Source organism: Rattus norvegicus, chromosome 2 (assembly GCF_021556685.1).
Source record: "Rattus norvegicus strain SHRSP/BbbUtx chromosome 2, alternate assembly SHRSP_T2T, whole genome shotgun sequence".
Taxonomy (NCBI): Eukaryota; Metazoa; Chordata; class Mammalia; order Rodentia; family Muridae; genus Rattus; species Rattus norvegicus.
In genome coordinates, this window is record NC_141535.1 from 194386482 (window position 1) to 194399731 (window position 13250).

The 13250-nt window shown below is 45.9% G+C and overlaps 2 protein-coding genes across 13 annotated transcripts in view; both read right to left on the minus strand.

Annotated features, from left to right (window-relative positions):
* The window catches only part of Mov10 (Mov10 RNA helicase), a 22731-nt gene extending 16604 nt beyond the window's left edge, over nt 1-6127 (minus strand). For 3 of the 12 annotated variants that reach the window (XR_015663741.1, NM_001393810.1, XM_087624640.1), the window contains exons 1-2: nt 5938-6127; nt 5532-5713 (exon numbers count right to left, since the gene is read on the minus strand). Coding sequence is in view for 4 of the 12 variants with exons in the window: in NM_001393810.1 (NP_001380739.1) it covers nt 5532-5668 (137 nt within the window). In the remaining 8 variants the exon portion in view is untranslated. The other 9 variants (NM_001107711.2, XM_087624605.1, XM_087624645.1 and 6 more) reach the window with 6 other exon arrangements.
* Nucleotides 6128-10716: 4589 nt separating this feature from the next.
* The window catches only part of Capza1 (capping actin protein of muscle Z-line subunit alpha 1), a 45053-nt gene continuing 42519 nt past the window's right edge, over nt 10717-13250 (minus strand). The window contains exon 10 of the mRNA NM_001109625.2: nt 10717-12951. Coding sequence (NP_001103095.2) covers nt 12811-12951 — 141 coding nt within the window. The 3' untranslated portion in view covers nt 10717-12810. The remainder of the gene's footprint in view (nt 12952-13250) is intronic.

Genomic DNA, 13250 nt, shown 5'->3' on the forward strand with positions numbered 1-13250 from the left:
TTATTATATACACCTTTCTGTATGCATGTACACCTGCATGCCAGAAGAGGGCACCAGATCCCATTGCAGATGGTTGTGAGCCACCCCATGGTTGCTGGGAATTGAACTCAGGACCTCTGAAACAGCCAGTGTCTTAACGTCTGAGCCATCTCTCTGCCTGCTTTTGATTGTTCCAAGTGAACAGGTGTTTTGTTGTATGTGTGTCTATGCACCATTTGTGGTGTGCTTGGTGCCTGCAGGGACCAGGAGAGGGTACCAAAAGGTCCTGGAACTGCAGTTACAGACAGTTGTGAACTGCCCTACGGGTTCTAGGAATTGAAAGGTCTTCTGTGAGAGCAACAAGTGCTCTTAATCCCTGAGTCATCTCTCCAACCCTGCTTTTGATGAATATAATTTGTTCTTTGAGAATTTCATACATCTATACAATATATTTTGACCACATCCACCCCTCACTCGACCTCCCTGAATTTTCTACCAAGATATCTTCCTCTCAAGTTCATGTCCTCTTTATTTAATTTTCTTTAAACATTCACTTTTCTTTGTTGTATGTGCAATGTAGCAGCAGGGGTGTGCGAGAGGACAACTCTTGGAAGTTGGGTCTCTCCTTCCACCAAATAGGTCCCAGGGATTGAACTCAAGTTGTCAGGCTTGGCAGTAAGTGCCCTCACCAGCTGAGCCTGCTCCTCAGACTGTACCTTGCCTTAAAACAGAATCCATCAAGCCCCCTGTGGTGCCATCCACTAGAACACGAATAACCTACTAGCTGCCATTGCCCCAAAGGAATAAAACACCCTTCTCTATCCAGCAGCCATCCACGGACAGTAAATCCTCAGTAGGAGTGGGATTTACGAACTCCTTCACCAATGCTGGACTTTTGTGATGGAACACAGCCACTGTGAGTTCATGGGTTGTCATGTCCAGGAGACAACATTCTACAGCACCCCTGCTACCTGCCCGCTCTCAGACTTTCCCTGCTACCTGCCTGCTCTCAGACTTTTCTGACCCACTTCTTTGATGTTCCCTGAGCATTGGATGGTAGGTGCTTTTGATTTTTTTGAGACATGGTCTTACATAGCCCAGGCTGGTTTAAAACTTGCTATATGCCAAGAGCATCCTTAAACTCCTGATCATCCTGCCCCTTAACACTCAACCTTCTATTTTGAAAGGAAGGATTCCATCTAGCAGTGGTACTCAAGACGTTGGGGCAGCAGATTGTCTGAAGGCCGAGGCAAAAGAATTCTCTCAAAATTTAGGCCAATCTGGGCTACACAAGGAGTTCCAGGTCAACCTAGCAGGACCTTGTCTCACCACCCTATCCCACCAAAGTGGGTGGAAGTGGGGGATGAACAAAGCAAAATCATTTCCTCCCATCAACTCTAGTGGGCGCCAGCTCCCGCCTCCTATTCATTCAATGTAAAGTATCTATTCCTGCTTAGCTGGCAGGTCCCAGAACTCCTGAGAAGGCGGATGTGCTCACTCTAACCCATTCTCTTGGAATTCACCTGGATTCTGCAAGCACTTACTGGGCATCTACTACATACAAACTCTAGGCTAAGGACTGAGAGCTGAGACATACACAACTTTCAAAGCAGGGGACTTGAATGTGTGGTGGGGGAGGACAGGAGTGGAGTTCTAAGGGGATGCACAGTGTTATGTAGTTGGAAATAGCCTATGCCCAACGTAGAAAGAGCAAGCTATGAGAATCTAGAGGAAGAGGCAATTAATCACGGTCTGGGTTTAACAATCACAAAGTAGAGCGAATAAGATGGCTGAAGGGGGAGTGGGGCTTTACCATCAACCTGATGACCCAAACACACACTCTCTCTTTTACACACATACTCTCTCTCATACACACTCTCTCTCTCTCACACACACACACACTCTCTCTCTCTCTCACACACACATACACACACTCTCACACACTCACTCTCTCTCTCATACACACACTCACACACACACACTCTCTCTCACACACACACATACACACACACTCTCTCACACTCTCTCTCTCACACACACACTCTCACATACTCACTCTCTCACACACACTCACACACACACACTCTCACACACATCTCTCACACTCTCACACTCACACACACACTCACAACACTCACTTTCTCACACACACACACACTCACACACTCTCACACACACATACACAACACACTTCTCACACACACATACACACACTCACACACACCCTCTCTCACACACATTCTCTCTCTCACACACACACACTCTCCCTCACACACACATTCATTCTCTCACACACATACACACACTCTCTCACACACACACTCTCTTTCTCTCACAAACACACATACACAACACACTCTCTCTCACACTCTCATGCACATACACACTCTCTCACACACACTCTCTCTCATATACACACACTCACTCCCACACACACACATACTCTCTCTCTCACACATACACCCTCTCTCTCACACACTCTCACATATACACTCCCACACACACTCTCTCTCTCATACACACACACTCACTCTTTCTCTCTCACACACACACACTCTCCCACACACATACACACCCTCTCTTTCTCCCATACACATACACACCCTCTCTTTCTCACACACACTCACTCTCTCACACACACACACTCTCACACACACCCTCTCTCTCACACACACACCCTCTCTCTCACACACACCCTCTCTCACACACACCCTCTCTCTCACACACACCCTCTCTCTCTCACACACACCCTCTCTCTCTCACACACACCCTCTCTCTCTCACACACACCCTCTCTCTCATACACCCTCTCTCACACACATTCTCTCTCACTCTCACACATATACTCTCTCTCTCTCTCACACACATATACTCTCTCTCACACACATATACTCTCTCTCTCACACACATATACTCTCTCTCACACACACACACATACACTCTCTCACACACACTCTCTCATACACACACTCTCACACACACACACACACACTCACTCTCTCTCACACACCTCACTCACTCACTCACTCACTCACTCACTCTCTCTGTCTCTCACTCTCTTTACTGAATAGGAGGGACTGGGGATGTAATTCAGTATGTAGCAGTGTTTACCTAGCCCAAGCAAAGCTGTAATAGTAGAGAAGAGAAAGCAGGAGCTCAAGGCTACCAAAGTCTGTCAGGGACCCAAAAGACCCTATTAAAAGGGTGGGGATGCACAGAAAACAGTCAAGTGGAAATCTGCGCGAAGAGGCTGCTTGAGAGGGCCTGTGCAGTAACACTTACTACTTCTGCTTTTTGGAGCAACTCTGGGAACATTCTACTCACCATGAGGGCCTCTTAGACATCCAAGTTAGATATTCCTCATTTTTGTTGAATAGGTCTCATGACAGGATATAAACCCAACACTCCAGGCTTTCTTCCTCCTCTGTGTACTAAAACTTTATCTGTTGTTCAAGGCCAAGGCCAATCTCCCAGTTTTAGTTGGGTAAAACACAAGTGCATACAGGCAAAGTTACCTTAGGGCTACAGGCTACAGATGCCATTCAGTGGTGGAGTGTTTGCTTCCCTAGCAAGTGCAAGGCCCTGGGTTCAAGCTCCAGCACTGCAAAATAAATTGAAAAAAAATAGGAGCAAAGCCAACTGTGGAGGGATGTGCCTCTAATTCTAGCACACAAGAGGCAGAGGAAGGAAAAAAAATCAGATGTTCAAGGTCAGCCTTGGTTACATAGTATTTTCAAGTCTAGCCTGGACTACATGAAATCCTGTCTCAAAAGCAAAATGGGATGGGAGAGATGATGGCTCAGTGCCTGGAGTCGGGTTCTGGAAAATCCAAGTTAGATGCTCAAGCATGTTCAATGGCTCAAAACTGCCTATAACTCAGCCCCAGGGAAACAGATGCCCTCTGTTGGCGTCCGTAGACACTTGTACATATATAGTGCATACATGTACACATAAAAATAAATCCTAAAAAACCCACCAGACCCCAACAACAACAACAAAAGATAAAAATCTAACAGCACAGCAGCCAGGTATGGTGGTTTAGGTCAAATCTGCTATTCCTGTACTTGGAAGCCTGAGGCAGGAGAACCACTTAAGTTTGAAAGTTTGAGGCCAGCCCGTGTGGTTATAAACTTGACTAACATAAATAATAATCATGATAAATTAGCTTAGTGAAAAACTCTGATGATCTAATCAACTTCTTCACCCTCCACTTTCCATAAGTAAACTTCTGGTCTGTTTATGGTAAGAATTGCTGTTGGCGTGTGGTGTTTCTATTCAGTAAACAATGCACAGACGTCTGCTAGGAACACCTAGCAATCCGGTGGATTTGGAGTTAAGCACTCTCTTTCCCCGACTTCCAAAGTACTGGACTTATGTTCAGAGCCGCACTGCACTTTGTGGACATAGGTGAACACGTGGGTGGAGACATGTTGACTATCCATCCTGCTCTTTACCTTCCTTCAACATTTTCCTTACTATCCCTAGAATCATGTCAGCCTAGTGTGCAGCCTGCTATAGACTATGCTGTATGCATATCATACCCTATTGTTTCCTGCATAGTTTTCACCTGTATGTTTCCACAGTGCCAAGAGCGATGTAGAATACAATATAGGTCTTTGCCTTGTTTTCAGAAGCCACTCAACCTTTTCATGCTTTCAAGACATCATGAACAACAGTAATATTTTCTGGTCAACGCGGGCAACCTCTCTCTACCTTCTCCCCAAGCTCAAGCCACACTACCATTATTAGTTTCGTCCAAGTCTTGCCCCAAATCACCTAACAGCATCCATATCTCACCTATACTAGCATTTTGGTCAGTTACAACGCAAATCTCTCAAATTCTGTTAAGGCCCAATCCCATTCCCCTGTTTATCAGTGCACCTTTTTACACTCATCCTAGCTAAACTGCTTCTTCGTCTTCCATCCAAGGCAGCAGCCTGTTGATAGAGGTGTTTCTGAAGCACACGTCTGTGGTTTGACAGAAGTCTCTTTGATTTTTTTTACTTGGGTGGTAACAGGAAAAGGAAACCAAATATCTTCAGCCACGGGGAAAAGGGGCCTCCAGGAGGCTGTCCCTGGCCCTGGGTCTCCATGGAGAAGCCACAGGTGCTAATGGAGATTTGACTGCCTACGCAGTTTGTGTTCTTTTCTCCCTGAGACTCCCAGAGATTCTCCCGCCTACCCTGGGCCTCTTCAGCTCTCCCGCAGCGTGGACCCTGCAGGCAGTCGTCCCTCAACAAGGGGGCGGGGATCCCCGCTTAGCTCGCGCCCGCAGCGCCTTCCCTGTGGGGCTCCCCTCCCCCACCACCGAGCCCCGGCCGCCCGGAGCCGCGCGTGGGCACCGACCCCTCCCCGCCAGGCCGGGCTGTGCAGAGCGGGCGGGCTAGGGGTGGCGCTGGCTGGGCGTGGGCAGGCGCCGGAGGAGGTCTGCCAGGACCCGACCGGCCTGATCGGCCCGGAGATGCATCCCTGTGTGCCCGCGGCGGGAAGGTGGCCCCACCACCCGGGGCGCTGGCCCCGCGCCGTGGGGGCCCGCGGTGGGCCGGCCCGTACCTGGGCTTGAAGTCGCGGTTGTAAATCGCCCGCAGCCGCTCGCGATCTGTCTCCAGGTCCAGTCCCCGTTCGGCCAGGAAACTCTCGAACCCCTGGCCGGTCTCCCGGAGCTTTCGGCAGCTGAACTTGCTGGGCATCGCGGCGGCGGCTGCGGCCCAGGCAGGAGGGTCCGGGAAATGAAACTGAAAGTCGCCGCCGCGGTTTAGAGTTGGCTGGTGAGGGTGCAAAGGGGAAAAGCCCCCTACCTCTGACGTCTGCTTCGGCCAGCACCTTCTCCCCGCCTGCCTCCCCTCCTCCGTCCTTCTACCTGAGCCTTCCTTTCGGTCTCTTCGTCCTATCCCCTCCCCCTCTTCGCATTAACTCTTTCCTAAGGAGTCTGACCCCTCCCTCAGGGCCCTCCCCTTACCCCAAGCTCCCTCCCCTGGCTGCGAGCCAGGATCCGAACGTGGCTATCGCCTGGGGCCCCCTAAACAGCCGGGAGGACCTTGGAGCCTCAGCTAGGGCTACTCCCACGCCCACTCTCCAGAGCCTCGGGACTTAGAAAAGCTGCAGAGCAAAGGGCAGGGCCCAGGACATGGGTCGGCTGCAGCTGGACTGGGGCCGCTCGTCCTGCACCTCCCCCAGACTGCCAGGGACATAAACCAGTACGGAAGCGAGCGGCACGCCCCCTCCCCCATTTCCCTGCTCTGGCTTTCCGACACAGAGGAAGGCAGAAGTCAAAGTTGGAGGGTGGAGGGAGAGCAAGTGTCTCCAGATAAAGGGGTGTGTGTGGGGGTGTGTGTGTGGGGGGTGGGTGGGTGGGACAAGAGCTTCTGCCAAAACCCAGTCCTCACTTACTTTTCTGGACCACACAGGCTTCACAATACTTCAAGGTTGGGGATTCTAGCCCTTGAGCCATACATACATTTGGCACTTAACCGCACTTGGTTTGTGTTACTCTTCACTACTTACTAGCAGTAAGTCATGATTGCCCAGCCGTCAAAAAAACATTAGCACCCCGAGAGCAAGGCATGTTAGGCAATAAATGGTTAACAGCGACATCAGTACCAAAAAGAGAAATAAACTAATATGCTTAGACAAACTAAGGGGTGGGGCTCCCATAACAACAGATGTAAAACAAATCTTCAGCACCTATAATGAAATAAAACAAAACAACGTGTGTCCCCCCCCCCCACTACAAGGAGAAAGGCAGAAAGACTGAATACATGTATCAGACTTCCTTCCACATGTATCAAAGTTACTGTTTTTCTTCAAAGTGGTTCTTCACCCGCGGCCACAGTCTAACCCAAGGTAGGGAATGCCCTGAAAAGGGTCAAGCTTGCCCTTGGTTAACTACCTACTCCTAAGCCAACCACCAAGAAGGCCAGGAGTAACAGGCTTTAGTAACAGGAAATGCCATGTGATCAGGGATGAGGAAAATGGAACACGGGAAATTTTTACGTCCTAGAAATTATATGAATTAGAGGAAAAAACTAGGACTAGCCAGATGTTTACCACCTCCAGACCTCCCCATCCCGGTAATCTGATGAAGCCCCAAAGAAGAAAGATAAAAACTTCTAAAAATTGCTGTTGCTAATGGGGCATAGTGGCCCAATCCCACTTCTTGGGAGTCTGAGTCAGGTCTGCTACTAGTTTGAGCCACTTTGGGTTACACAGTAGAATGTTCTCAAAAGACAAAATTGCTGTTCTTTACCATTTCAAAAATCACACAAATATACCTAAAAAGCACAAATGCATCTTAGATATACAGAAATAGCTTACTTAGGAATCCCAACGCACCCAAGACTATACCTGCTAACTAGAATTCATTGACATAATTTATTCAAGATAACCAGACAAGTGACTGACTAACTGGAGAACTTCATGGTTCCTGAGCTATTTGTCTTTTTTTTTTAAAAGATTTATTTATTTATTTATTTATTTATTTAATGTATGCGAGTACACCCTTGCTGTCTTCAGGCACACCAGAAGACAGCATCAGCTCTCATTAAAGATGGTTGTGAGCCACCATGTGGTTGTTGGGATTTGAACTCAGGACCTCTGGAAGAGCAGTCAGTGCAGTGCTCCTAACTGTTGAGCCATCTCTCCAGCCCCTGAGCTTTTTTTTTTTTTTTTTTTTTTTGGTATCGTGCTCATTATTACACATTAACAATTCCAAATCTGGCCACCTGAGGACCTCAGCCCTTTCTCTGGATCATGTCCTGAACACTTTCAAAACACAGATGGTTGTCTATGTAAAAACTTGGTTAAGTTTTGGATGGCGAGTAGCTTTGGTTACAATGGGACGTCTCTACAGATCTTCTGGAAGACTCTACTTTGAAAGTTTCTGTTTTGATGCATAGAGTTCTAGATGTCTAGAATGGCTGCCACCTCTCGAAATCAGCTCAGCAATTTCCTGGAGCTTTCATTACATCTTTCTCTTAAGAACTGGACTTCCAAGAAGTAAGGTTGATTGTAGTGAGTCTGACCAGTAGCAGCAGCAGCAGCAGCAGCAGCAGCAGCAGCAGCAGCAGCAGCAGCAGCAGCAGCAGCAGCAGCAGCAGCCTGAAAGTTAGTGTTAGCTAACTGTATGTGAAATAAACCCCCAGCTTCTCAAGATTTTTTTTCTTGGAGACAGGGTTTCTTAATGTAACAGCCTTGGCTGTCCTGGCACTCTGTAAACCAGGCTGGCCCAGAACTTGAGATCATCATCCTGCCTCTGCCTCCAGAGTGCAGGGACTAAAGGCATGCACCACCACGCCCAGCCATTTTCTTAATACTCCTTATTGGGCTTTATAAATCACCACTTGAATAGTCTCTAACCTTTGGGTTCAAATTAGACTACATTACCCAAGGCAACTAAAAAAAACTCTGAAACTAAATTACTACCGCATACCAAGGGAAAAGCCATACCAGGTACTTAAAGAGCCTTTGTTTGCAAATTTATCTACTCATCAACATTTACTTGTAATGGCACTTTCAGCCTGTAAGGAAATCCTGTGTCTGTGTCCCCAGTTTAGGCAGAGAGAGCACTGTGATACTCTGCTTCCTTGCTTCAACCCTCATAAACAAGTGTTCTCATGATCTATTTAATGCCATGGCTTTTGCCCTTCTGTGCTTCTTGGTGGTGATTTTACAGCTTAAACAAGGCTCCAATGGGTGGTGTACTGAAATGTGGTCAGTACTCTTAAGTAGAAAGCACTAGACAGTGCTTGTTACATAGCTTCCTTCATCCTAGCTACAGCAGCAGGAGTGTTAAGAGACGGACTCAAAAGTAACGTTCACTTACTAATCCATGTTCACTTTGACTATCTGCAACAGGACTACCCCATGGGTGAGTTGCATGGCTTTATGCATAATTCTTCCTCTCAACGCCCAGGCCTGGGAGCTGCAGTGATGCTCCAGCCCTGGGACGCATGTATGCGCCATTACCAGCAGCCTTAGAATGTTTCTTGGTATCTTGGGCTTGAAGAGGAATATAATTGGTTTCTATCCTCAGAACCAATTAGACACTTCTACTAGACAACATTTGTTTAAAGGAGAATTTATCTCAACCACTACAGGACCACCCAGTTTTATTCTGTATTTACTGACCTTTTCTTTCTCTGCTTTTCACAGGGCAGGGGGTGGGGTAGGGCTGGAGGGTGTTGCTCAAAAACAGGAAGCTAGTCGTGCACACCTTATCAATTTAAATGTCTAGTCTTAAAATTTCACATTGTAAAACATATGAGGCACTAGAAATAGGCAACAGAGGGACAACTGGAGATTCAGATGACCAAGAAACAATGTTCAACTGTGTCCCTAAAGCCCCAACCACGAGGCTTCACAGAAACTCCTGATCTGTGTAGGACTCTCCAGGCTGATCTCTATAACATGGCATTTCTATAAAAAAGGACAGGAGGAAGCAACTACTCAATCTGCTGGGAAGTCAGATTTTTCTGAGGACCTGGCAAGGTATCGACTTCTTGTTTATGCAAATAATCCAGAACTATACAAGGATAGAGGTCAGAAGACAACTTTGAGGAGTTGGTTCTTTTCTTCAGCCACATGGGTCAGACTTAGGGCTATGAACTATGGCAAGCACCCTGACCTGCTAAGCCAATTCGCCACCTTGCCAACTCCCAACCAACTGCAGATTGCTTTTAAGTTGATGGATAGGATTTGGAGAAGACCAATAGAGGTAACAAATTAAAGGCAAAAATCCTATTTTGTTTTTACAGGAAATGACACATAGTTAAATGTTACCCCAAAAGGAAGGAATCTCAGTTGGTGCTGGATGATAAATCAAGGAAATTCCCTGCTTACTTTGCAAATCAAGATAAAAAACAAAACAAAACCAACCAACCAACCTAAACCACTTTCTATAGGTTATCAGTAGATAAACCAGACTTGGAGGAGAGAAAAACATTTAAGGTTAAGCCAGTGTGAACTGGCACACAGGCTGAAGCTGCAGAATTCTTCCAGTTTTACCTCCTGCCTAGTGACTGCACTCATAGTCAGACCTGCTCTTTCATAACCAGACTCTTTTCAACACTGGCGGAAAACAAGTCACTGGTAGCTTTTGGGTTGATAGTGGTAAAATTTAGATTTTTGGCTTTTGATAAAACCCCGAGCATTTATTTTTATTTAATTTTTGGTTTTTCGAGACAAGGTTTCTTTGTGTAGCCCTGGCTGTCCTGGAATGTCAATTTTAGAATAGGCTGGCTTTGAACTCAGAAATCAGGGCTGCTTCTTCATCCCGAGTGCTGGAATTAAAGGTGCCCAGTCCATCTCTCTTGTACTTATTTTTAAGAATGGATTGTGTTGTGTATGCGCGTGGCTGACTGTGTCCCACTTGGTTTGGGTCATCTGCAAGAACAGTACTCACTCCTAACAGCTGACTGACCGCTCTACCTTCCCACCAGCCCTCACTCTACTTTCATTTCTTGGAAATGGGGCCTCACAGGTAGTTTAGATTGCTCTGAAACTTACTATGTAGCCTTCTCTGGCTTCAAACTCACAGCCATACTCCTGCCTCAGCCTAAGAGACTATTCACTCAAAAGGAGCTGTTCTTTACAAGTCATGGCATATTTACTGAGTCCACACTAGTCTAAAGTAGGGCACAATTTCAGAAACCTTAAAGATTCTCAACAAACAGATCAATTATAGTCAAATGTCTTACCTTGAGAACAAAGGTTGACAGAAGGACAGAAAGGACAGACACAATTTTAGAACAAAACAGGTATATTTCTATTGGACTACCTGGTACAGACAGTGTGGCATGGATGGATAATATGAATGACAAATAATACAAATATATTTTATTTGAAATAAACAAAAATGCTTACACAGCTTTCATTTGCAAACAAACTCCTGCTTGACTGTATTACTGAGCAAAAAAAGAGAACAGAGCCGAAGCCAACACCTTCTGTTGTAACTTGTCCTTGGGGACAGGCAGGAAGACACTACTTGGTGTTTTAAAATCTGACCTTCCCCTAAGGCCTGGTCATAGAAGTGTAAACAATGTAAATGAATCCACTGTTACCAGTTGTCATAGGTCATATCACATTACCTGTGTGTTCTAAGATCACACACACACACACACACACACACACACACACACACACACACACACACACACACACCTGCCAATATACCTGGGAAGGTAGCTCTGTCACAGTTATATGAGTTCTAGGCAGGTAGGATGATGGAGAAAGAGTAACTTGGAATGAATTTTATTTTACATCCTGTTTAGAAGAAAGCACTAGCATTCTCTGAAATACCAGGTTATGACAGACAGATACTGCCTGGGAGCCCTCCTTTTCACTTTGGTTCATTCCAGCATTGCGAGGGACATAGCTGTTTATTCGCCTGCTTACTGAACAATCCTACCAGAGAGCACAAAGCACAGATACCTATTATTCCTTCAATGTCTGTGTTTTCAAGTTTTATATCCACTACCTCCACAGCACGTCAGCAGTTCTCAAATGTGGAAGAGCAATGCTAATGGGCGACGCTCTTTTAAGAATGCCAGCATCTGCTGAGGGGCTCCTGCAGGTATTGCCACTGGCAAGAGAAGTGGATCCAGGGTAGATAAGAATGAAAACTTGGTATAGCCAGACTTAGTCAGTCTGGATCAAGACTTCTAGACTCTGATCCTGTGTTTTAATTTTTCTACACATTTAAACACAGTAGAACTTTGGGGGAAAGTGTCCGTGTGACAGTTCTTATAACAAAGCTTCAGGGCTGGCTACATCTATATTCCCTTGCAAAGTAGTAAAGCACCTGTGACCTTTACAGTAAGAATGAACTCTACTGACTGACAAACAGAACTTAGGGCTAGGGCCTAGAGGAAGGATATACGATAGGCGTAAGTTCTTCTATTCACTGAGACAAAGGCCAGTATTAGGGCCTAAACAATGCTCAGAATATTGGGGTGGGGCGGGGGAGATTAAGGTGGAGGCTTTCGTAACAGAAGAGCTGAGGATCACCAGGTTGTTTGACCACACCGCTCCAGCATTCTAGTGATCAGGCATCACTCACTCCCTTCCACTGAAGGAAACAGACGCATGTGATTGACAACCCTGGTTTCCTAATGCTTTTTCTAAGCTGTTCTTCCTACAGACATCCATGGCTACAACAGAACTAGATGGGAGGAGACAACGAGAAAATGAAAATAAGCAAACATTCATGTGCAGGGGATGTGGTTCAAGTCTTTGGATTAAAAACAAGTCCCCAGAGTAGCTGCTGCCATGGAAATTCCAGGAAACTTCCTTTGCCTCCCAACATGGACCCCAAAGCCCCAATCCAAATGTCTGAAAACTACAGTTGTGAGAAGCTATAAATGATCAAAGCAGTAGGACAGGAGTGTGTTGTCCACTCAGCTCGTGGGGATCGTAGCCTCTTTAGCCATTGGTGGATCACTAAAAGCCACGGAAGTACTGGAAGTGCTTTAAAGCATAGGGGTAAGGTACTTAACAGACTGCAAAAGCCAGTAATGGGGCTTCATGGCTAGGACATTTTCTAAACAGTAAAACGACTTCAGGATATATCTCTTCGACATTAAATGTAGCAAAATGGAAAAAAAGATTTACAAGTAGATAAAGTGATAACAGAATATTACAAAGCAGAGAACACACACACAAAAGAATCAAGACAGTGCTCTAGGTTCAACAGTATTCCATGAGGCTAGAAGATCTGTTAACTTTGTTAACTAGCAAAATATCACTCTTGTTTGTTTATAAATCACTTATTTATCATATGACCACACTGTGTTGAATCCTTTTCTTTCCATGTACTGGAGACTCCTACAGACGGCCTTTAAGCATTCTGCATTTCTTTGCCAATCTTGTAACTGAGTATCTTGTTCCAGTCGATTTTGGTGCGGGTAACTGGAAGCTGCCGGCGCAAGGCCTTGAACGTGGTGTCTGACATAGTTTGATAATTTTCACTAATTGCTGTCTGCAATAGATAATTGATGATGAGTTGCTTGAATAGAAAGAGTTGTTTGTAAACAGGAAGATAATCAGACAGTCAAAGGACATGTTAGAAAGGACACAGGAAGACAACATGTATGTTGAATTCCTCTCCAATCTTGAAAGCAAATCAAACTCATCCGTGCTCCTGAGACATGGCTACAGTCTCATATTGTAAACAGAACACCCTACTGCAGGGCCTGTGAGGACTCACACTTAGGAACACCCAACAGTTTGTGCTTTGAGTTAAAGGACACAAAGGATTAGACAAAAATGTTTACAGAG